Source organism: Ursus maritimus, unplaced genomic scaffold (assembly GCF_017311325.1).
Source record: "Ursus maritimus isolate PB19 unplaced genomic scaffold, ASM1731132v1 scaffold_13, whole genome shotgun sequence".
NCBI lineage: Eukaryota > Metazoa > Chordata > Mammalia > Carnivora > Ursidae > Ursus > Ursus maritimus.
This window is the reverse complement of record NW_024423675.1, coordinates 56,355,621-56,381,843: the sequence shown is the minus strand read 5'-3', so window position 1 is coordinate 56,381,843 and position 26,223 is coordinate 56,355,621. Positions and strand designations below refer to the sequence as shown.

The window sequence follows — 26,223 nt, the reverse complement described above, 5'->3', positions numbered from 1 at the left end:
TGACTCATTCCACCAGCTTCAGGGCTTTGCTCCCTAAATTCATAATCCAGTGGGCATTGTCACTTGCTTTGTTGGTACTTGGAGTACAGCTTGACCCAAAACCTCTAATCTATCCTCTGAAGGAGCAGACACACTTGTGTGTGAAGCAGCAGAGGCTAGCACCCAGCCTGTTTGACCACGCAAATCAGCAACACTGATCAATTCAAGTCTAATTCTGATCACATTCATTCCTTGTTTCTGCTGAGTCTTCTTTTGGGTCAAACATGCCAAGTATGCCTTGCCTTAAAAAACAAACATGCAAACAAATACACAAACATGACCCGTATTGATAGCTCTTATTGGTGTGCGAGTTTGATGACTCTTGTAAAATTTCCCTGCAATGCTTCAGTCCCATCTCTGTGAGCCCTTCCCATGGGGTAAACTCTTTGTTGACTCTATATATGCCAGCCCCGGACAGTGAGTTTCTCGAGGCCAGGGATCTTTAGGTCTTTATCATTGTAATAGTCGCAATGTTTGATACAGTGCCAGAAAAAGAAAATATTTGCTGAATTAATAGGATAACAGTGTTATTTTAACTATATAGCTTTCTGAAAATCACACTGCATTTTATTTGCTTTTTAAATCTTGACTCCGGTCTAGATACAATGTAACATGGCCAGACCTACTTCTCTCTTTCTTCCAAACTTCTAAAATGACTTTACATATTCATCTTGAGCTGTTACTTTCTGATATTCCAGGATCAGATGGTAAGAGTCCTTAAGTGTGCTTGCTCCCAGGCTCTTCGTAACTGGTTACTTCTTGAGACAATCTTAAGGGACTCTGCGGCTCACCCAACTTCTCCAGCTGAGCCACCTGACCTCTCACTTGCTGGCCACCTGATCCTCACAGCCCCCCTGGACTTTTCATCATAATATTTCAAGTATTCAACTATCTTGGGGGGATGCCTTTTTTTAAAGTACCCCAGATTTGAGAATTATTGAACTTTTTTTTTTTTTTAAAGATTTTATTTATTTATTCGACAGAGAGAGAGACAGCCAGCGAGAGAGGGAACACAAGCAGGGGCAGTGGGAGAGGAAGAAGCAGGCTCATAGCAGAAGAGCCTAATGTGGGGCTCGATCCCATAACGCCGGGATCATGCCCTGAGCCGAAGGCAGATGCTTAACCGCTGTGCCACCCAGGCGCCCCGAGAATTATTGAACTTTTATCATCCATTAACAGTTCTTACAGTAACAAGTGATATACATTGTCCTGAATTATTTAACTCACATTGTTGCTTAAGTCAAATTCTTGTCTTACCAGATTATAAGAAATGTAATCTATTGTGGATGCAATATTATGTAAATAATATATCTCCCAGAAGGCCACAGGATGCTATGTCCTTGGTAGCGGCTCCAAGAAAAATGACAGACCTTGTAAGAGATAAAGTTTGTATTCTTTTTCTGGTACTCACAAGAATTCATGTTCGTACATCTGCACTCTCCTTTCTGGTATCTTGGGGAGTTCCTGCTAGACAAGCTGATCGGAGTTCAGAACTCTGTAAAACAAGAGGAAGTCAACCCAGCCACATATGACTACACTTTCCTTGCACCTAATTAACATAACTCCAAACTGAGATGGGCCAAGTACCCAAGATACAACAAGGAAACCCATCAGCACTCATATAATGGCCTTTTGATAGAAACTGGGTTTTTTTTTTTTGCACTTTATTCTTTTGTGTTGGGTCCTGGGGATATGAGATGAATGTGATAAGCCTGACTTCTAGAAGGTGAAAGCCTGTGGACTGAGACAGGGTGTTTGAGGCAAGACAGGGGCAGAGGGCAGACAGGGGAGGAGCCCTGTACTCTCCTCCCTCTCGGGGTCAGCTCAGTGCTGCCTGGGGAGGTGATCCTGCACTGGGCTTTGAAGGACCAACTAGGAAGGAAGCAGAGGAGAATTGATGGGTTTTCACAAAGGAGGAATCCCCATGTATACACCAAAAAGCAGAGGATTTGAGGACATTTCAGGGTTAGAGCATTTAGCTGGAACAGAGATGTTAAGAGATGAGGCTGGAGAAGCAGCCCTGGGCCATTTCTGAGGTGAATTTCTCATAATACAGGGGCCAGGATCTAGGCACAGCATAGATGGAATGAAATTCCCTGATGTATATGGACTGCATTCACAGAAGTCATAGAGAATGCAGAGCCAGCCCTGTGAAAGTCCCCGGCATCTTCATTTTAAAGGCACGTCAGCTATGAGCTCTTGTCTGGCGACTTCTCCAGGATCAACAATCACTCGTCACTCTGCTGTGCTCCAGAATGTCAGAATTCAATGTTTTTTTTTTTTCTGTTTTCTTTAGAGAATCTCTGGATAAGCTTTCCACCAGAGGGCAGCTTCTCAGTGAAGAAGGCCACGGTGCTGGGAAAGAAGGACGCCTGTGTGCCCAGCTCCTCACGAACTACCAGAACTTACTCAGAATGACCAAAGAGAGACTGCGGAGCTGCCAGGTGGCCCTGCAGGAGCACGAGGCCTTGGAGGAAGCCCTGCAGAGCATGTGGTCCTGGGTGAAAGGCATTCAAGACAGACTGGCTGCTGCAGAGAGCACCATTGGAAGCAAAGACACCTTGGAAAAGCGGCTGTTACAAATACAGGTAGGCCCGCCAGACACTAACAACTTCTGAACACCAATTTGCTTAGGTTCACAAATGTTTGAGTTGGGTCCCAGTTCTGTGAGCCTCTAAATGAAGATTTGGGGGCACAATGCAGAAAAGATGATGTTGGCCAAAGGAATATGGAGGGCCCCTGTTTCCCCTTTGTAAGGGAACATTTTTGTTTCAATAGCTTTAAAATAATTTTTAATGTCACTTAGTAAGTATTCAGCAAACGTTGTGGAATACTTAACTCTATTCCAAGCACTATGCACACTGTTGGGAAAATAGACCTTGAAATTAGTGCTGGCTTTCTAGGTGTTCACAGTCCAGTGGGAGATACTAACCTGTAAATTGTAACTTGCAGTACCCCATGTAGTCGGGGGTCGTGACTGAAGCAAAACACAGGGAGGTCACCAACCCAGACTGCAGTCAGTGAAGGGGACCTTGGAAGATAGAAGTTAGCCAGGCAGTGGTGATAGGGGACTGTTAGGTTTTTGACAAGTGTGCCTTCATTTTCAAAATAATTTATTTTTACTTTGAAACCAACATTCAATTAATGTACAATTTCTAGGTTAGTGGCCCTGAGTTTCCTGAGAATTTAAATTGGAGTTAATCCTTGGCTCCCAGATTCCTGATATCTAATATTCAAATAAAGTACCATATCGCAATAGGGTGCAGAGTTTGTTGTTGTGTTTTCATTTTGTTGTTGCTGTGTTTTCATTTTAAAGTGAGTAAGGTAGGGCTGCCTAGGCGGCTCAAACGGTTAAAGCATCTGCCGTCAGCTCAGATGAGGATCTCAGAATCCTGGGATCAAGACCTGCATGGGGCTCCCTGCTCAGCGGGGAGCCTGCTTCCCCCTCTTCCTCTGCCTTTCCCTCTCACTCATGCTCGCTTTTGCCTCTCAAATAAATAAAATCTTTAAAAAAATAAATAAAAATAAAGTGAGTAAGGTATTCCCTACCTTGATTCTCATGCAAAACATAAGAGTTCCTAAAAATATGAGAAGCTTTTAATATTCCTACTGACCTGTATTCACTGTTCCTTCATAGGATATACTCCTGATGAAAGGTGAAGGAGAAGTTAAGTTGAATATGGCCATTGGCAAAGGGGAACAGGCCTTGAGAAGTAGCAACAAGCAAGGCCAGAAGGTGATTCAGACTCAGCTACAGACCCTTAAAGATGTGTGGGCTGACATCATGAGCTCCTCTGTCCATGCTCAGAGGTACGGAGACTATTTTCAGTGTTTATTTGTCTAAATAAAACCCAGTGGATTAGTGAAGTGGTGAAGCAGTGCTGAGAGTGTCCTGCGGTAGAGTTACCAAGCGTGTTATTTTGGTAGTTGTATGCTTGCTTGTGTTCGCCTAGATTGTATTTTCTGTAATGGCAAAGATAGTTTTGTTCGTTTGCTTGTTTTGTGCACGCATGTGTGTGGGTGTGTAATATTTTCATCTCCCATAATGTTTCTCATGGCATCTTGTACCCAACATGGGCCAGTAAGATACCTCCTTTCAGTTCATCAAAGCAAGTCTTTAAAAACTTTTCCCTTTTTAGAGGAACATACAGGAAATTAATTTGTTAGCAACTATTGAGCTTAAGTATGAATGTCTTTCTCAGCCAGAAGTCATGTCACCCACAGTGGGGCTGTGGAAATGTATGTAGGGTTTTTGATTGTCATGGTGGTGGGTGCATCCCTGGCTTATAGTGACTGTAGCCAGGAGAGCCTAGGTCCTGCAGTGCCTGGGGGCATTCTCACCTAGCCAACAGTCCGCCTGCCCAGGATGCCCCAGTGCCCCTGCTGAGAAGCCCTGCACCAGCCGCTGATGAGCAGGGAGAGAAGCTACTGAGTTACACCAGGTGGTGTTGTTGCTGTTACATTTAGGAGTCGTGATTTCTACCTTCCTCTCTTTTCCAAGTATCCACAAGTAATCTGGCCGGCTGGTTAGATAAATGACCTGCAGTGAGAATGATACTAAATTACCTTCCAGAAGCCATATTCTGAAGGCTATATATAGTGTTAGGTCACTGGAGAAATGTGTGCTTAGTAATAAGTAAATGAATAGCATATAAATAGATGAAGATAAGATTAAAGTTCGTCACAAAACTAAACAAAACAACACTGCAATTCCCACTCCAATGTAAACAGTGAAGCATGGTTATGACTAAAATTTTGGAAGCTTTGTTTTGTTTTGTTTCCTTTAAATATGGAGCATAAGTGGTGACTCCCAAAGTCAGCAGGACTTTAAATCTCAGTAATAACTCATAGTGGTCCGCAAAGAAAAAAAAAATCAGACTCCATGGTTGTGATAGTGTGGACCGCTGGAGCGTGAACTAACCCTCCGGTGCTTGGCGGTGGGCCAGCTCCAGTAAAAGTGAGTAGCAATGTGGGTGAATCGTTTTCGGATGTTGGAATAAAATGTTAAATACAAGAAGCAGATTCAAATCCTTGATTCTGCCTTTTCAGCAAGAAATTACATTTGACAACCACATATTGAGTAGTAGCAGTTCTCCAGTTATTGAGCTAAAGTGACAAATCAAAACAAAGTACTTCTTGCTAAGTGCTCAGAGGCTAGGGTAGCGTGCGTTCTCAAACACTGAGTTGGATTGTGTCACTAAGGTAGTGCGGGACTGTAGGATGATGCAGGGCCTGGAGATGCTTCTGGAGAGGTGAGATTGATTTGCACTTTCTGGAAAATTCTTTGAGGAAAGAATAGCACTTTAAAGCACTTATGTTGAGGTTTCTATTTTTGCAAAAGGAACAATTTGAGGAGATGCTGGGAGTACGTTTACCACAGATTTAACTCCAGGATCATAGGAATTATATGCATGGGATTCTCGGAATGGTCACTGAAGATGAGTTTAGAATAGTTTGTAAAGCTAAGTAATGGAAGCTTTTTAAAGATGCCAGTCTGGAGGGCCTTTTACTTGACAACCTGGAGAGCTGTTTACTTGACTATTACTTATATGACTTACAGTAAGCGTTTTTCCTTCATGTGTTCAACTCAGGAGCACTAAACACTGTGCATAAATATCCTTAAGTGAAAATCAATCTAAGGATATTACTTACTTAGAAAAAAATACCTTAAATTTTGAATTCTAGTTAATAAATAGTTATCAACTGATTTGAATAAGGTAAACTGAGTCCAAGAAAAATAAGAATATATATATATATATAAAATAAAATTTAATCAGTGCCCCAATGCTGATGTTTTAACAACAAAACACATAACTTTGTCTATTTATTTAGATCAATTAGCACTTGGAAGGCAAACCTCTAGATGCCTATATGACTATAATATCTTAACTTCATATTCAACATAGATATATTTTCACTTGAAGAAACTGTTGTGGGTTGGAGACGTAGTGTTTCTCCCTGCACTTAAAAGCAGTGTTTTAATCACAGAGTAGCTTTCAGAAAAACAGCTTACATGGATGCAGTGCCCTCATACTTGGTTTCAGTAGAGATGTCAAGATAACTTATTTTTGTAATATGTGACATTAATTCTAGCACTTTGGAGTCTGTGATTAGCAAATGGAATGACTATCTAGAGTGGAAAAACCAGTTGGAGCAGTGGATGGAATCAGTGGATCAAAAAGTAGAGCATCCCTTGCAACCGCAGCCGGGTCTGAAGGAGAAGTTTTCCCTTCTGGACCACTTCCAGTCCATTGTGTCGGAGGCAGAAGGTCACGCCGGAGCCCTGCAGAGTCTCGCCTCAAAATCCAGGGAGCTCTCCCAGAAGACAAAGGATGAATCTTTCAAGGAAACAGCTCAAGAGGAACTGAGAACTCAGTTTAATGATATAGTCACTGTTTCCAAGGTTAGTGTTTTATATTGAAGAAAAAACTTCAAGGTTCAGGTAAAGAATATACTAGAGGTTCAGGGCGCCTGGGTGTCTCAGTCGGTTAAGCATCTGACTCTTGGTTTTTGGCTCAGGTCATGATCTCAGGGTTGTGAGATAGAGCCCTATATTGGGCCCCACACTGGGTATGGAGCCTACTTAAGATTCTCTCCCTCTCCCTCTGCCCCTCCCTCTCTCTGTCTCTCTAATAAAAAAAAAAAAAAAAAAAAAGAATATACTATGGGTTGAATCACAGGACCTGGCTGCTCTTAAAGTATTTGTACGTTTAGTGAACAGTTATTACAAGAAGTTCGTACTCGCCTATGAATGCCCGTGAATCCTTATCTTTCTGCAGTCTTGGGATTATTTTTTATTGTTTGTTTTTTATCTTTCTCCACTTAGGATGTTGGTCAGTTCATTTCTTTTCTTTGTAAGATTGAGCCTCAAATGTCAGTATTTGTAGTTTTTTCTTTTGTTGTCATTTGTTGTATTTGTTGTATTAAATGCAAGTCTATTTACTTCTCAGATTTCTGTCATGTACAATGTATTTTGTGCGTTTCTCACTGCAGTATAAACTGCCTTTTCCTGTTCTTATTCTCCAGATATAGGCTCCTTTATGTAATATCAAAATTGTTTTTAGTTCCCTCTCTGAATCTTTACTTTCCCCCATGATTTTTCTTTTGTGTGCTTGTGACAATGTCTTTTTCTTGGTTTTCCTTTTAGGAACTCTCTGTGTTAGTAATACTATAATTTTTAACTTATGTATTAGTTTATCTTAATTTTTATTTTGATAATGGTTAAGCTGTATGACTCTAGAGTCAAAAAGACCTAAATGTGAACTCTGGCTTTGTCCCTTCTTTGTATGTCTGGCTTTGGACATGTTACTTAACCTCTGTAACATCTGTAAATGCCCTTTCCAACAATACAGTGTTAATCATAGTATCTATATCACAGGAATTTGGGGGGAGTAAATGAGAAAATGCATTTAAAGTGCTGAGCAGAATACTATACATAGTAATTGCACTGTGATAATACAGTAATAATACACTGTATTATTGCCTGAATTATAAGAATAGTTATTATAATAATTATTATTAAGTGGATTATTAGTGAGGGATGTTAGTAAATATTCATTCAGCATAGATTTTTGTTCTAACCTACACTAAAGTAAATCTAAAGGAAAATGGTTGTTTCCTCAAAGCCTTTCAGTCTAATTAAGATTTGATGTTTTCATGTTAAGATGTAAACAGAAAGTTCAATAATAGGAATGAAATCTTCTGAAATCATTAAGAGACCTGTTGTTTTGTCTGATTTCATATTCTCAATAATGCCTGTTAAAGTAGGCTTTTCTTTGTCTACTAGGAGAAAATGAGGAAAGTAGAAGAGATTGTGAAAGATCACCTCATGTACTTAGATGCAGTCCAGGAATTCACGGATTGGCTCCATTCAGCGAAGGAGGAGCTTCACCGGTGGTCGGATATGTCTGGAGACTCGTCAGCCACCCAGAAGAAATTGTCTAAAATCAAGGTGAGATATTATAACTTCTTCGTTTCATTGGTTCTTGAGTAGGACATACCTGTGATGAAGATACCATGGATGAGATTTGTTATTTAAAATGTTTCCTATTTTCTATTTGTTGATGTTTATTACCTTGCACCTCACAAATTATAAACATAAGCAAAGGGGGAAAAAAGGAATTCAAACACTTTACACTTGTGAGCAAAATGGAACATTGTCTGTGTAGACTTCACATGCAAATGTGCTTATGGCCATAGTCCAGGAGACTACAAAATATATGCCAGCTTGGTAGGCTGATGGAACCAGATACTATTTTCCAGCATAGTGATAGAAAAGTTTATAGCACGACTTAGTTAAATGTATTTGAGCAATAACTTGGAAAGGTCATGCTAGATGTTCTATTCTGCTTCCCTAGCCAACAGTACAAGAACATAATGGAAGACAGTGCTTTAAAAGACATTAAAATTATCACCTAGTTTACTCCTCACAAGGGCAACTTAAAAAATAGAAATCACATACCTGAGGGAGCTGGAACAAGTATATTTCTACTTATTTGAATATTATATTGCAATAATCCCCCCATGAAAATAATAGATTTTAATCTAAAAATTAAGCAATGATGAAATCCTTAATGATTTAGTTGTGGATGAGGAAATGTTGGGAATAAATAGTGTAATTGTGGTCAGGACTTTAAGATTCACACCATGTTCTGATCCCTGGACATCAGAGTGTAAAAATCCTAAAAATACTAAGGGATGATAACCATAATAACTACATTTTGAGAATTTATTTTATTATTATTATTATTGTCTTCTAAATGCCTAGAAAGTATTATTTAAATCTTATAATGACCATGTAGGTTTTAAAGGAGATAATCACATAAAACACCTTTTGAAATTCTTATTTTCTGTGTGATTCTTTAAAATATTTCTTTGATACGTTTTTCTCTCACTAATATTTTATTCGTCCATCCGTTTATCCATTTATTCAGCCAGGGTTGTACATTCCCTCAAGGAACCTGCAGTAGATTTGGGAACAATGATGCACAAACTGATGTATGTTTATAAAACATACATTAAATGTAATGACAGCTCACTCTACTTTTAGAGCTGAGGCTCTGGAGTCAGCCCCCGATGTTGTATTCTGCCTCTGCTGCTTTCCTAGCTGTGTTGGGCAAGTCACTTCATGTCCTCAAACTTCATCCCCTTAACTGGTAAATTAGTAACAATAGTACCTGCCTCACTGAGAGGTTTGAGGACTAAATTAGATCATGCACGTAAAACATTTAGCATTATGCTTGACACATGGAATATGCTCAATAAGAAAATTGGTAGATTTGGCAAATGAGTGATTTAATTAGCTATGGAAAGACAGTGTGGGAAAAGTCAAGAGTGATGGTCTAGACCTTATGCTCTTTTTTTGAAATACTTTATAAAATACTTCCAAAAATATGGGAAATGTGGGAGAAAGAGCTGGCAGAAAGAAATTGGAATTTGGGAAAGAGAAAGGGAAGTCCATGTCAGGCCTTACTGGAGGCTGGTGCATGGGTGAGGAGGAAACTTGGAGGAAATAAATGAGCCTCTCTTCTGTCTTTCAGTGTCGTCCCTCCCCACCCCAAAGAGCAACCACCAGGAATAGGCAACTTAGAAGCCAAATATGTGTGTGTATAAGGGTGTGCATGTGCATATGAAATTTTTAAATAGTTAAATCCAAAACAAGGAAATACATATACAAGTCATTTCAAAACACTTCACAGTGATGACATTCTTGGGGCTCCTGGATGGCTCAGTCAGTTAAGCATCCTACTCTTGTTTTCGACTCAGGTCATGATCTCATGGGTTATGGCACTGAGCCCCACGTCCGGCTCTGTGCTCAGTGTGGACTCTGCTGGAGATTCTCTCTCTCTCCTTCTCCCTCGGCCCCTCCCGTCCCCACCCTGTGTGCACATGCACGCACTCTCTTTCTCTCTCAAAAAAAAATAAATAAATAAAATCTTTTTAAAAAATGATGACATTCTTATTCAAAATCTGGTTCAGTGTAATTAGTGATTGCAAATATTGAAATGTCCCATTTTCATGCCAAAGAAAACTGAGATAATGCATTAGAGAGTATTTTGGGAAACTGTTTTTGGACTATTGATACCCTCTTAACTCCAGATTTGAAATCAGTCATAAAGGCAAATTGTATGTATTTAAATCCAATAATTAGACATAGCTCTTTCTAAAAAGCCATATATATATATATATATATATATATATTTTATTTTATTTTATTTTATTTTTTTTAACCAAGGAACTACTTACTATATACACCGGTAAACCACACAGGTTTTTAGAATCCTGCTGCTGAGGAAAGGATGGGTGTGTATATTAAATGCTAACTGTGTGTAAGATTCATGTGATTTCCCCTCAGACTATGATATAACTAAAAATCTTTAAATGATCTATACTAATATGTGGCTTTTACATATAATTATGAGAAGGTATATTTATTTCAAGCGAATCTGAAGAAATATGAACTATATTTGTAGGTTAGTTAAGACAGATTGTATCTAACATAATATGCTTCATACTTAATGTTCCTATTTTTTTGTACACTTGTTAATTTGTAATTGATTTTCATCTTGAAATTTTCCCCTAATAATCATCTTTTCCTTCTATTTAATCCAGGACAGAGGTCATAATTTTGTATTAATACTAACAAAATCCTAACTCGACCAATAGATATGTAAATATACAAACACCGGATGATGAACTCAGTGAGAGAAATTTCAGTAGAAGAATGTGTCCTCAGAAGGAAATGCCACTATTTTACCTAATTTGTAATGCATATTTTCATTTTATCTTGCCCTTAAGAGTATTCGTGTGCTTTGAGCCCAAAAGTTAAACCTAAATTGTTAAATTTATGGTGAGTTCCTTTAAAGTAAAAATAATAGCAATAAATAAACCCAGACTAAAAGTTACTTTGAACTTTTGACTCAGTAGTTCTGTGATTTATTCATTTTAGTTACTATAAAAATGTTTATTTAAGGTACTGAAGTGTTTGAAATTGAGTAGGGCTCATTCTTTGGTTGTATGGCTCAGCCGGATTCCTGGTAGCATGGAACTGACTTAAGCCACCATCTTCTGGGAGAAGATGAAATGGAGGGCAGACCCCAAGCAGAGCACAGTTCTGCCGCGGTCCTTGGTCACTCGTCTGTCAAGTCAGGGAGAAACATGGATTTGCATATTTATAGGAGAAACACACCACAGGCGAATGTTTATATCACTGTCAAAACAATTTCACATATTCAAACAATGCCAGATTCAGGGTCCCCGTCTAGTCTGTTCCAGGGTATTGCGGGATCCCGCAGCTCCTTCCGCCGCAAACCTCAGCGCTCATGATGATAACCCTCTGCTGTTCCAACTCAGGGGTGGGCGGATGAATTGATTCCGGTCCTTGTGGCACCCTCGCCAAAACTTCCTCTCAGGACAGGGTCCCCCTCAGCACGCATTTGTAAACTTGCAGCCCAAGTGACTCACAGCCTCCTTGGTTGCCATGACGATGTTCCATTACAGGAGCTGATGGATTCCAGAGAGATTGGTGCAAGCCGCCTAAGCAGAGTGGAGTCGCTGGCTCCGGCAGTGAAACAGAACACAAGTGCCAGTGGGTGTGAGCTCGTGGACGCGGAGATGCAGGCCCTGCGCGCCGACTGGAAGCAGTGGGAAGACAGTGTACTCCAGACGCAGACCAGCTTGGAGAACCTGGTTAGCCAAATGGCCCTTTCGGAGCAGGAGTTCTCGGGCCAGGTGGCTCATCTCGAGCAGGCGCTGGATCAGTTCAGTGCCCTTCTGACAACGTGGGCCCAGCAGTTAGCCCTCCTGGAAGGCAAGCACACGGATCAGGAGATAGTGGAATGCTGGCAGAAAGGACACGTAAGTTGGCTTCCTGTTTTCTGTTGGTGGTTATGCTAACAATTTTGTTTGGTTCTCACTCTTGCTTAAAAAAAAAAAAAAATGTTTCTAACTAAAAACATGCACCATTCAGACTAAAAAGAAATAAGTATTTACCTAACTGAATTTTCGAATCTGGTTTGTTTTCTTTTCTCCTAAGTCAAACTACTGTAAAAACTAAAGATGTGGGGAGAAGGAGTTATGATTTACTGTAGGAAACATGGATTGTTCGTGCAGACATTTTACTTTCATTCTTATGGTGTACGAGTCTGTAATATTGTATTCAGCCATTCAGCCTGAAAACTAGCCTGTGGGTAGAGGCATAAATAGACGGAGAGTCATAGCTGGTTTTCTGCCAGGGAATTATTTCCAACAATTAAATGATTGAAGTTATAGCTTAAAAGAAGCATTTGATAATCTCCTAAAGCACAACTATTAGTTTTCACCCTGATTAGCTCTCCTAGGGGTGGTTTTGACAGCTGTGCTTGAATTAACCCATCAGCATAACTCCTGTGTCATGCTCTCGGGTTGTCTTCCAGACCTTTTTTTTTAAACCAATGGCAGCTCTTTCAGAACATGAATGTAACAAAGCGTGGAAAGGATCGTGAAGAAAGAGCAGAAGCTTAAAATCCTTTCATTTACTGTTAAATGGTATCTTCAAAACACTGTTGTTATTTGCAGTTTTATAACACTCGGAACCATGGATGTCCTTAAAAGGAAGTTTCAGTGAAGTAAACTTCTCTGTTTCTATTTATGTTATAATCATTTCAAAATAGCTTCAGCCAGTGAGAAAGTCATGCAGTATTTCCAACATTGTCTTGTTTTAAATCAGTTATTTCAAATAAATATAGCACATCACAAAATAAAACTTTATTATTATCTCTTTAGGCTATTTTATTTATTATGTTTCTAGCTTTTTTTTTTTTCCTGAAGCCTGCCCTGTCCTTTAGATTCAAACACCAGAATAAAGTGTATAAAGCGATTCTGTAAAAGGAAGACAAGGAAGTTGGTGATTGTTCCATGTGGTCAGTATTACTCTGATAGAAAAAAAAATCAGTTATAATTTTTAAATTCTATTTTGTATCTCTTCCTTTCCCTATCATTAGTAGGAGTGACATTAAAAAAAAAAAGATTTGTTGGTATTTAACTTACATTACTATTCGGAGCGATCATTATTTTTTGCATTGATACTATTAGTAAAAGTTATAAATGAGACCTATAAAAAATCCCCATGATAATGCAAAAGTAAATATGGGCTTTTAGTTTTACTGACGATTGAAAGATGATGGCCCTCTGCTTAGATCTACTTCTAGGTTTGGCTCCAGAGCTCATGCTTTTGATGACAATAGTACATTACCTCTCAATGCTCACCTTTTCTCTTATTTTTATTAACAGTCTAAGAAAGAAATGGTAATTATGTGATGGGATAGAGGGGTTAGCTAATGCTGGGGGGGCAGGTAATCATCTTGCAATATATGAATGTATCAAATTAGCACACTGTATATCTTAAACTTGTTACAATGCCGTATGTCAATTATATCTCAATCAAAGCTGGTTCATTACAATGAATACATAGGAAAAGTTTTACAAAATAATGAATTTGTTAGGATTCTTACAGCATTGTTTTGCTGTTGGGGAGGGCTTGTTATTGTTGACAGTCATAATAGTCACAAACCTTCACAAGGGTTTACTTTCTCTTTTGCAATTAAGTGATGTGATACCCAAGAAATATTTCAAAATGTAAAAATGGATCATCATCTATAAACTATATAAAGTCATGTTGCAAAAAATGTTTACTGTGTTTGTAAAATTCATCTCTTAATATCTGTTGGGTTATTAGTGTTTGAAATGTAGCCAATTTCTTCACCTTTATAACCTCTAAGGGAAGAAAGTATGCATTCTAGGACTTAACTGAAACAGAAAATATGTAACCTGATGTTTATATAATGAAAGACTCTACTAAAATGCTTTAATTCATGATGAAGTTATGGAAATTTGTTTAGTGTAAAATTTTGGTCCAAAGCTTTTTTTCTTTTGATATCATTTACTTTATAAGTAACTACTTTGAAACTCTGGTGTTTTTTGTTTGTTTGTTTGTTTGCTTTTTTACTTTTTGGTATGTGGTTAAGTTTCTACAGTTCTAAGTTCTTCCTTAAATAAAAGATACAATATAGTATAAAATAGTAGCTACTAGTTTAGCGTCTGGAGTTTCAGAGAGAAACTTTCTAGTTATTATGAATTTTGTAAATAAAAATATCTTAGACTCCTCTAGCCCAGACACTAGGATAAATAAAGAATTTTAAAACCAAGAGAACACCACCCCTCTCTCAGAATCCCAGTCTAGGTGGAAAGGCCAGTGAGTTCAAAGCCAATGGGGATGCTCGATTGTGATGAGCTGATGAGGTGCTGTGTGTCTTCAAGTGAGAAGCCACCACCAAGAGGTGGGAAGGAAGGCAGAGTCCTTAGAGGAGTTGTTATCTGAGCTGAGTCTCGAAGTCTGTTACAAACCGACCAGGTAGGTGAGGTGGAGGAATAGTCCCAGGATCCAAAATTGGCAAGGAACAAGAAAACACGGGAGGGAAAACTGGAGAACGGTTTCAAACTGAGAGGACATCGTGTCATTCCAGAAAGAAATGACCGATGTGCAAACGGAGACTGAGTCGGGTGCAGAGGGAAAGTCACTGAAAGAGAGCTAAGACAGAGCAGACTGCACTTTGTTGTCTCTTGTCTCTTGGCAAGGCCAAGATGTAGCTTAGTTTTCTGATTTAGATCAGTGGGAGGACGGTGGAGCCGTTTACTAGGATGAAGTATGCAGCACAGATCTGACTTGTTGGGAGGTGTGGTTTTCCTACAAATCTAGGCCATGTGTAGATAAAAATCTGAGAACACAAATAGTAACACCAACAGCCACCTGAGTCACTCATCTTCTTCATCACCATCACTTCACTTCATCACTATCCTCAATTTTTTTTCCTGTTGCGATACCATTATTTATATAGTCCCACTTAAATATTTGGGCATTGTTTACCTGCTGTTTTTGCTAGTTAGGCGTTTATCAGTGTGCCAGGAATTGTGTGAAGCTCTTGACATTTGTGCTCTTATTTGTTCCTGTGACAATCCCATAGTGTGTAACTCAAGGGATCATGGCCTTGATTTTAGAGATGTACTTGTCAAGTCTCAAAACTTTAGGTTGGGTTAGATATTCACAGGATTGTGATTATTCATGTGTCTTTCTCATCTCTTAAACTGTGAGCTCTTCAAGTACAGGATTCATATCTTCAGTCACTTTGGGAGGATCCTAGAATTCAGAAAAATGGCTAGAACATAGCAGACATTTAGCAAATATTTGGTGACTGTGAATAAAACTATGAAATGAATGGATTACTAGTTAAATCAGATCTGCAGGCTATAAGACATTTTTAGTATGAAAGTTAACTATATATACTATGTAAAATCAATTGCTACATTTATTTTTTAAATCCAAAATAAGTATCACTTTGCTTGGAAATGATTTCTCTTTACCTTGAAACAATATACCTATCTTCCAGTGGCCCAAACTGTTATTAAGCAATTTAGGTTATTTTCTCTTTCCTTTTTCTTGTCCCACTTTGACTTACTTGACCACGTGATCATTTGATTACTTGGTGACACTCGATGCTGGAGTGCCTATCCATGCTTAGAAAAAGATATAAGTAAGCCAAGTGCTGTTATTTGCCGTGAGGAATCCTGAAAATAGGATGCATTTATTTCCTGAATCTATTATGTTGGTTCTTCCCTCACTAATAATTTATAATATGATTTATGCATGTATAGTGTGAGGCTGTGGAAACTACCCAGTTTAAGCGCTTCCTCCTCTGTCTTGCTATTTCCTACTAGGAGATACTGGATGCCCTACAAAAAGCAGAGCCTAAAACAGAGGATCTTAAGTCTCAGCTGAATGAGCTTTGTCGATTTTCCAGAGACCTAAGTACATACAGTGGAAAAGTTTCTGCCTTGATTAAAGAATATAATTGGTGAGCATGAACCTTATTGGTCTGCAAAAAATTTTTATACACATAAGCAGCCAGAAGTGTGTTTATTTTAAGGCATGATAAATTAATCATTAACTGCATTGCTAAATGTGACTGCATACTCTAAGAACTGTTGATTCTATCAAACTTTATTTTAATCTATCTTATCATTTTTTTCCTTCCCTTAAACATTTCAAATCCTGGTGTAAGTCTTTGTTTGCAAGCATCCAAGGGCTGTCAGAATAGAGAACAGATTTTACAACAAAGATTTCGAAGAGCCTTCAAGGATTTCCAGCAGTGGTTGGTTAACGCAAAAATCACTACTGCCAAATGTTTCGATATACCTCAAAATATTAATGAAGTTTCAACAAGTCTTCAGAAAATACAGGTGAGAGTGCCAACAATTACTGCTAATAACAGTGCTTACGTGAATTAAAAAGATGCCTCTTGATCTTTTTATAAGCATATTAAATTCGTGCTTAAGAAACTCAAATTAAAGACAATTATCATATGATTTCACTCATTTATGAAACATAAGAAGTAGGAAGATCGGTAGGAGAAGAAAGGGAAGAAGAAAGGGGGGGAGTAAACAGAAGGGGGAATGAACCATGAGAGACTATGGACTCTGGGAAGCAAACTGAGGGCTTCAGAGGGGAGGGGGTGGGGGGATGGGATAGGCTGGTGATGGGTATTAAGGAGGGCACATATTGCATGGTGCACTGGGTGTTATACGCAAGTAATGAATCATGGAACTTTACATCAAAAACTAGGGATGTACTGTATGGTGACTAACATAATATAATAAAATATTATTATAAAAAAAAAGAAACTCAAATTTCAAATAAATCCCTGCTTGAAACAATTAATTGTGTATGTGAAGAGAAACTAGTCCATTTGTCTAAATGTGTGCCATTTTTATGTATTAATAGGGATGTAGGAACTAATAAAAGCCCTTATATATGACAAGCATTGTTCTGAGCACCCTAACCAGATTTTCTCATTTAATTTTCACAATAACCATATCAGGTACATAAGATTATTTTTCCCAATGTCTAAAAGAGGGTAAAAGAGTCTTAGTCATTTAATATGTGCACTAAAAATCATTTCTTTCTTCTCTTTGATTATATCAAGAAATAAGTAGACAACATATTTTAAAGCACAGAGCATTTTATTATGCCTGATCTTAGCCTTTTTCTTTGTAGGAATTTTTGTCAGAAAGTGAAAATGGACAGCACAAGCTTAACATGATGTTGTCTAAAGGAGAACTTTTGAGTACTCTGTTGACCAAAGAGAAAGCTGATGGCATCCAGGCCAAAGTTGCAACTGCAAAAGAAGATTGGAAAAATTTTCATTCAAATCTCCACCAGAAGGAATCTGCCCTAGAGGTATGACATAGCCAGGCACACGGACACGTTCTCTGTAGTTCGTTGTTGTCAGTCAAAACCACACTTTCAATATATCTAAATACGGTTGCCAATGATTTTGGTCATTCCTCTCTGAATATTAATGGATAACTGGGCAACTATAAGAAACAGCTCAGTTTTTGAAGTAGGAACCTCACTGAGGAATTTGAGAGCTTGCCTGGTAGGGACTGTCATAGGCTTGCACTGTCCCACCAGAAACAGTTGGTTTTTGCGTTTAAACAATATCACTTAATCATTCATTTGAAATCCCTCAAGTTTGGAAGTCATTCTAGGAGAATGAACAGGAATACCCATCTAAGACTATAAAATGCTATGGATGATAAAATATATTATAACTAATGCAGATATAAAGCAGTAGGTTGTATGCAAAGAGCCAATGATTATGCAAATTTCTTTTATCCAGAGACAACATAAGTTGAATTTATTATAATCATAACTCCTGCCATGATGCAATTGTTTTTGTTTTGTTTTTTTCTTGTGAGATCACTTGTTTTTTGTATCAACTCTTAGGGGAAAATTTAGAGGCATGGAGAATAGTTTTTTCCCTTTCAACCAACACTTCATGGCAGGATAGATCCTTTATTTGATTATGATCATAATTAATGCAGATGGAAAAGAATAATAATAGAGAATTAATATCTGGAAAGAGAAAATGTGTGTTCCCTCGATTGTTCCCTAGCCCAAGACTATTGTAATTCTTCTCTGTAATGGTGGCTATTCTTTCATGGCAGGCATCTTCCATTTAATAGAGAGCGGTAACCATTGTGCAGTGCCTAGAAATTGAATCATAACCTTACAGAGATCATTAGTGTAATGTGGCTTGAGCTCTGAAGCATTTATTGTTGAAGGTAGTACATCTAGCCTTGATGGCATGATTACCTAGTCCAAGGGATGTCCAGGAGTAAATGGGTAGGTGGAGAATAACCTGACTTTCTGCCGTCCTTATTATCTTCCTTCCCTTTTTTCTCCCCCCTGTCCTACCTTCATTTCTATTAGGAATGAAATAGAAAACAATATGTGCCAGCTACTATGTTAGGAATGCAAAAGGGTTAGTCTCTTGCCTTTCCTCAGGGAGTTTATTTTCTAGAGAGGGAAATAGTCTATAAAGAGATGATTGCAATATAATACAGATACATTCAGGTTATGGTAGTCACTGAGGACAATCCAAGTAAGTCCACTCGGAGAAATCGAGGAAAGTTACCAGAAAGGTGACATTTTAATTGAACCTTGAAGGCTAAACATTCTTTGAATTTCCAAGATGACCTGCATTTCAGGCAGAAGGAACTGGATGTGCAGGACCAGAGTGTTGTGAGTGTCAACAATGGGGGACTTTGAGAAGTTTGACATCCATGTGGGGTTTTGTGGGAGGAACAACAAAGATAAGATGGGAAATGAAGATTAGGGCAAAAAAGGAAATGTCTTGTATACTAAGCAATTTGATCGTGACTCTTATCAGGTTTTTTTTTTTTTTTTAATCTGAATCCCTGAACAGCATTTATGTTCCCAATTTTCCCAAGGACGTAACATAACCCATACCATTTTACATGCATAGGAGAGAGGTTAATTCATTACACAGAATGGATGCTTTAGGACACGAGGGCTTAATTCTCTCTCAAAATCCTAGCTGAAAAAGGCTGAGTGAGGATCGTACTGGTCTTCAAGCTGGAGATAAACATGTCAACTCTGACCACAGTGTAGACAAGAATGGGGAAGCTGCGAGACTAGAGAAAGCTTCTCATAATGGTCCAGATGAGAGGGATGAGGGCAGGAACTAGGGAAATGATAATGGATAGAAAATTTATCCCTAAGGTAAAACACGATAGGATTTGGTAGCTAATTCACTGAGGGCCTTGGGGTAGAAGGAGAAGCCGAGTTTCAGTCTAGTTTCTAGTTTGGAAGATGGCATGAATGGTGCTATTATCTGAGACATGAATATGGTAGAAAACGTAGTTTTGGAGGGGATAGCAAAAATTAATTCAATATAATATACGTTCAGTTAGATGGGCCTGAAAGATATTCAGCAGGTAATGCCAGGAAAGTAGCAGTGACCATGAGTACAAAGTCCAACAGAGAGGGTAGAGCTCCAACAGCAATGACAGTGAACATTTAGCAGAGCCAGCACCAGCGTGAGCAGTGAACATGCATCAGTACATGGAATCCTCACAACCATTCTCCAAGGTACAAACACTCTTATTTCTGTGTCGAGGATGAGGATATTAAGGCAAAAGGTGATTGAATAATTTGCCAAGTTTTCACTGCTAGTAAGTGATGGAGACGGGTTCAAACCTAGGCACTCTGGCTTAATATGTTGCATAAATGCAGTTCTATAAATGTGAGGTTTCAGGAGTTTGTAGGTGGTCATCGAAACCTCAGGAGAAATAATTGCAAACGTGCAGAATGAACATTTAATGGGACACCTCTACAGCCCTGTCTACCACAGGAAGTATATGAGAAATGTTAGGAGCTGTTTAATTTAGTGTCAGGCTCTTATTCCTGTTCCCCAGGGCCCCTGCTCACACCCTTTGACTTCACTTCTTACCTGAGGAACCTACCTATCTTGCCTTAGATCTCTAATGCTCTGCTTCTTAGCTCCATTTCTTTGTAGAACTAAATTCCTTATAACGCTCTCCAGTTTGTCATTAGGAGCCCCATGAAACTTCAGTAGCAGAATGATGGAATCACCTTGAATTTATGAATTTATTTAATTTTTCAACAAGTATTTATTGAGCATCTTCCATCTGCCAAGGACTATTCTAAGCTCTGGAGATAATAGCAGATAATAAAACAGAATAGAACCCCTGGCCTCATGAAGCTTAAGTTTTAGTAGAATGCACGAAGAATTACCTTGATATCTTACATTTGTGAAGCACTTTTAGTTTTCCAAAGCATTTCTACAGCTTCCCGTGTCCCTAAGAGGTGACCATGGCAGGTATGACTCTCCCACATTGTAGACAATCCGGATCAGATATGGACAGAACCTTGAGCGGTTCTCCCACAGGCTACTGCAGCTCTTACCCCTTAGCTTTTCGGCTAAATTTATAGATTATCTCTTTGACAGTACTACCTCAAGCTCTGATTTAAATTTAAATTTAAGTTCAAAAGCCTTTAGTATGTTCACATAGTAACATAAATTTCAAATTCACTTCAGTCTAGCATTTTTATAAGTTAAGAGTGGATATAGACACCTTTGCTAAAGTTAAATGGCACCGTATAAAACTTTATCAAATGCATTTTATAGCTATTAATAGCTACAAAGTATCTATGAATGTAGTCACAGCTTATGTGATAAACACAGAACACTATTTGGTATTTTTTTGTATCTTTATAAATTAGAATAAACAAACTGTTTATTAAAAACATAATAAGCATACAAACCATATGCTATTTCTTGTCCCATCATTAATCAAAATTGACAACATGTTTGTTAATATTTACTTATATTTCTACAAGTTACCAATGGTGAGTCCCAGGCCCTCCCCTCACGGAGCTTGTAAGCTAGGGGTGCCTGCGAGAGGTGAAAACTCACAGTCCAGCCTAGTCTGTGATAAAGCACACAGTGACTGGTATTAACAACAAACGTGACAGAAGTTGAGAAGTGGGTCTGAACTCTGCTGTGGGCTGCATAATGAGGCAAAAACTCCCTTTTGAAAAACTTGTGCCTAAAAGGATGTTCAAAAATTATGCAGGTGCTAGGGTGAAAGAATGTTCTATACATTGGGGACAAGGGAAAAGGGGAGAAGGCCTAGGGGGCCAGACTGTGGTAGGCTTTCAATGCCAAGTGAAGGACTTTGGACTTGGTATTAATTTTTTTTTATCCCTAACGCGATCTAAAACCTCATAGAATCTAAAGATCCAAATGAAGGACTTTGAAGTAAGTGCGGAGCCTGTCCAGGACTGGCTGAGTAAAACAGAGAAGTTGGTGCAGGAAAGCAGCAATCGCCTGTATGATCTTCCCGCCAAGAGGAGGGAGCAGCAGAAGCTCCAGGTACTGAGCTCTCCGCCCTTCTGGAACGTCTTTACCCCTATCCTCTGTACCACCTTGCTTTCAGGCGGACCCTGGAGTTAGGTTATGCTGTCTGGAGATGGACCCTACCCCTTCCTGATTTCTGACAGATTTTATGTTTTCTGCCTTTCCTCTGAGGTGCGATCTGTTTCCGTCCTGTAGTCTAAACCGTGTGTAGCCTGGAAATAACAAAGCCTTCCAGGCACACCCGTTGCTCGCCATGTTTATTTCCGTGTTCTTTGGGCCAAAGCTTCGTCCGCGATGTGCTTTTCCCCAGCCTCTCACTAGTAACTTGCTTGTGCTTTTCAGTCTGTCCTTGAGGAAATAAACTGCTACGAGCCTCAGCTCAACAGGCTAAGAGAGAAAGCTCAGCAGCTGTGGGAAGGACAAGCTGCCAGCAAGAGCTTTATGCACAGAGTGTCGCAGCTGTCTTCTCAGTATCTAGCTCTAAGCAATTTAACGAAGGTAACGCCTGCCATGTGCTCCGTGTGTGTGTGTGTGTGTGTGTGTGTGTGTGTGTGTGGTACCGAGGCCAGGTCTGGAGTCTCGGTAGGGTTGTGCGAGCATGTGCTCGGGGTCAGGAATGAGGCGTGTAAGTGTCCTTCCCGGCCTCCAGTCTGAGTCACGCATTGTGCTGCGTCACCTTAACGTGGTTGCCTGAAAAGAAGCAAGGGAGGTTTCAAAGACTAAAGAGACTTCCAGTCTCTATTATTGCACAAAATACTGTCTTCAATACTGAAGTGGTATGTTCCCCAGGGATTTTATCTTGAAGATTCAAAGTGTAAACATAGGCAAAATTCAGAGTTTGGGGTCTAAACAATCTCAGATTAAGTGATTTTAGAAAAACGTGAATGCAAAGCAATTTAAATTTTAGTGGATTGAATATAATGAGTTTGGGATAATTTTTAAAATCATAGTTGTCAAGGATGTGTTGATTGAGAGTTTCATTTCAGGTTCTAGAGTAGAGCTCAAAATCAGCAATGATTCATATACCTGATTAAATATCTTTTCTAACAGCTTAGAAAAAAGTAAATGGGATACCCCATGACCTGATTTAGAATATTCAGCAGGTGTAATGCAGGATCATCTTGAACTTCATGGGGCAGGTCTACCTTGAGCTTTCTGTGGCTTGTAACATTTGTTCCCTATACTTCTCTTTGGCATTTCAGATCTTAGAATGTAGGGAATCTGCTGTAATATGGCTTCACCTATTTTAGTGTGGACTTACTTCTGGTCTGCTAATTTGGGTCCTTGATAAAGCATCATTGAGACAGTTACGCTAGTATAGGTCTTGCAGTAAATAGTCTATGTTTATACCCATTTTTTTCCTTGAATAAGTTACTTCTTTTTTGTCTTTAGAAAATCTGGGATATATCTGAAATTAGAAAGAATTAAGGACATCTTTCTCTTCCTTTGTATTTATTTAGATGTCAAAAATCAGTAGATACTTGAATGCTTTAAGAGCTGTAAACATAGTCGTTAAATCTTCACTTTGTTGGCCATAACCTTTAATTAATAAGTAGAATCATATCTGTGATCCCAATTTTAAAAATTTAGGGCTATTACAAAATCTCAGATAGTTGTCTTTTAGAACTGGCTACAAGGTAGGTCACATGGGTACATGGTACCAGTCGAGCCAAATGTGGTGTGGGAAAGGTAGAAACTACTCTGATTCATCTCCCATGTAAGGCATTAGGAAGAAATTTTGCTGATTCCGAAAAAATACAGTTGTCATAAAAAAGAGTAGTGGCTAAAGTGGGAGCAGTAAATTGTAATTGTTCGTCTTTTGACCCAGTTATTCCAAAGACGCTTCCCACATCTGCGATCAATACAGACTTGCAGCGTATTTGTGCAACACAGGAACCTATGCCTGGTTGCTGTTACTTGAAACCAACGGTTAGCTTTACAGTTTGCACATCTGTAGGCTGTAAAGTGGCACGGACAGCTGGGAAACGATTTCTGTCATTTCCAGGAGAAAGTGTCAAGATTGGATAGAATTGTTGCAGAACACAATCAGTTCTCCCTCGGGATTAAAGAGCTCCAAGACTGGCTGACTGATGCGGTTCACATGCTGGACTCTTACTGCCACCCAACATCTGACAAAAGCGTGCTGGACAGCAGGATGCTCAAGCTTGAGGTGTGCATTTTATAGAGAAATTGTCTCCAATTTACAGAATTTGTTTTTCTCCAAATGTCTCAAGTTTCTGTCTGTCTGGTGTGATTATGTCACACTCTTTCCACAACAAATCCAAGACTGTTCCTTGGGTGTGATCCTGTTTTCAGAGCCTCCCTGAGTCATTTGACCCCAGACATTTATGTCCACCCATAAATACTTTACAAAATTTAACTAAAATTGCAACCTAATGTGGTTACTTGTTTGATACAAGTTAAGGGGCGAGTTTCAAATTACATCATAGACACATTTATTCTTAGAAAATATTTCGATGAAACTTTTTTAGAGCAAGACATTTCCCATCTTGGTCAAACTCACTTGTCTGCCTGTCTCCTTCAGTCAATTTTTCTCCCATCCCAGCATATTAGTTCTATTTCACATTTGTGATAAAACAACTATTCTGCATTCACCTGACATTCATATGCGGGTGTCTTATAGGAGATGGGCCCTCTGTCTTGATTTCAAGGATTCAGAAATGAATCAACTGTGGTCATTGTCCTCTAGGACTTCATTGTTGGAGGCTGGAGGCTGACACAGAGAAGACAGTGATAGTGGAGAGGGGTGTGCTTGCGGTGCTGCAGACACAGGGAAGGAAGAGTGGGACGTGTGGGAGGGACTTGGGATTTAGGAGAGCTTTCTCAGAAAGCCTCACCCCCAAACCGAGATTTGAGAACGGTACCAGCAGAAGCAAAAGCCAAAGAAAACAAAATAGCACGGTGTGGGAGAAAGTGCCAGCAGTTCCCTCCTGCCGCAGCACAGAGTGATGGCCTCGTGGGCCTGACACTGACTCTGTAGCCATTGGCAGTGTCCGGATTAGGGAGCAGGATGAAATTTTGCCTTTTAAGTTGTAACACCAGTTTTATAACTTCGAATTCAAACTTCATTCTTATGTAGAAAAAGAAGAGTGCTTGTGAAGACCTTGCAATGTATAGATTAACACATAATAATCGATCTATTTCTTTAGGCTTGTTGTGCTAGAGACCTTAACATTATAAAGCTCTTCATCGTGTGACCTTTGAAAATCCATGAATTCTATTGTACTCGATTTTTCTCATCGAAAACCAGTTGCTGCGGTGAGCACTGGGTGTTGTATGCAACTGATGAATCACTAAATTCTACCCCTGAAACTAATTTAAAAAAAAAAATTGATGAGCAGACAAAAAAAACAAAAAACAAAAAACAAAGCAAAAAGAAAACCAGTAGAATAAAATTTCAATGTAAAGAATGGATTATTCAGAGAAGAATTGAGACCTAAAAAGCCAAGTCCACTTGGAGACCAGCAGGTGACTGGGGATTGGTTGCTGACAGTCGCCAGCAAGTGATTCTGCCACCTGCCACCATCAGCCCGAGAGATGCATGGCTCAGTGCACATCATTCTACTATCTTCAGGAGCCCTGAGACATTTCAAGCCAGAAATGCTAAACATGCAAATGACAAAGGACTTCTGTATTTTCTCTTATAGGCTCTATTATCGGTGAAGCAGGAAAAAGAGATCCAGATGAAAATGATAGTGACCAGAGGGGAGGCCATCCTGCAGAATACCTCTCCGGAAGGCGGTCCTGCTCTTCAGCAACAGCTGCAGAGTGTGAAGGCTATGTGGGCTTCCCTTTTGTCTGCAGCAATTCGCTGTAAAAGGTAAGTGAAACTAAAGCCAACTCCTGCCAGGCCATTACCAGACAATCAGTATAACGGCATGGTAAGAGACTGTTCTGGAGTTTTCTTCCCTTCTTTCTTTTCCTTTCATTTTCCTTCCTTCCTTCCCTTCTTCCTTCCTCTTCTTTTTTTTTAATTAGAACAAAAGAAACTTACAAGTACAATCTTGCATTTAGCTTGACCTGGCTTACCGTGCCTATGTTTTAATATAACTTCATGTTTCTTTTTATTAGTGTTGATTGCTTGAAAAGTCAAAAGATTAAAGAAAGGTTTCATCACATAAAGATGCATTATTTAAACCAAATAGTTGACTTGGGAGGTAACCCTAGGAAAACACCAGTAGGGGCCGGCGGAGAGAGATGAGGAAGGAAGGGCAGCTGATCAAGGGAATGTTCTCAAGCAGGTTACCCGGCGGACAGCTGGAACTTAATCTGGCAGAGCAGTGCTGGGAGCCATCAAAGAACACGTGTCTCCGAGTCACCCACCGAGGACTGGAGAACTAGGATGTTTGTAAACAAACTCCCATGACTCAGGAGGGCAGCGGAGGCTGCTCCCAGGGAGGGCAGCAATCCCTGGCACTTCTCGCCTACGTTAAGTTCAAGCTGAGCGGGCACCAGGGACCAGAGAATGCCCTCAGGCTAGGAGGGCCCGGGACTGGCAATCGAAGTCCAGTCGGCAGTGTCCTGCAGCAGTATTGGAGGGTGGATATGGGTGGAGGGTGGTTGGAGGGTGAACATGGGTGGAGCGCAGAGTAGTCTGCTACAAAACAGCCCAAAGTATGGTAGCGAAATTAGGCACACATGACTAATGGAGTCGAAAACATAACATTTATGTTGACAGAAGGAGTACTTAATTTATCTGGAACAGAAATAATCAAGTTAGACCAGCTCAGAAAACGTGACCCTATTTTTCCATTGTGATTTTCTGATTTTTAAATCTCATGCAAGATAGTTACTGTGCTTGTTCTTGCTTGGTTCTTCCTTCTTTTATTTATTCCTTTTTGCTCTCCTCTGGATGTCCTGCTCAACTTGATGGAGTTAAGTGTTG

At 39.4% G+C, this 26,223-nt stretch overlaps 1 protein-coding gene across 1 annotated transcript in view; it reads left to right on the top strand.

Moving 5' to 3' along the window:
* SYNE1 (spectrin repeat containing nuclear envelope protein 1) overlaps positions 1–26,223 on the top strand; it is a 442,550-nt gene that overhangs the window by 214,120 nt on the left and 202,207 nt on the right. The window contains exons 50-61 of the mRNA XM_040627972.1: positions 2,336–2,627; positions 3,677–3,849; positions 6,133–6,442; positions 7,826–7,990; positions 11,539–11,895; positions 15,790–15,926; positions 16,134–16,311; positions 17,126–17,308; positions 21,189–21,332; positions 21,660–21,815; positions 23,323–23,487; positions 24,986–25,158. Coding sequence (XP_040483906.1) covers positions 2,336–2,627; positions 3,677–3,849; positions 6,133–6,442; positions 7,826–7,990; positions 11,539–11,895; positions 15,790–15,926; positions 16,134–16,311; positions 17,126–17,308; positions 21,189–21,332; positions 21,660–21,815; positions 23,323–23,487; positions 24,986–25,158 — 2,433 coding nt within the window. The remainder of the gene's footprint in view (positions 1–2,335; positions 2,628–3,676; positions 3,850–6,132; positions 6,443–7,825; positions 7,991–11,538; positions 11,896–15,789; positions 15,927–16,133; positions 16,312–17,125; positions 17,309–21,188; positions 21,333–21,659; positions 21,816–23,322; positions 23,488–24,985; positions 25,159–26,223) is intronic.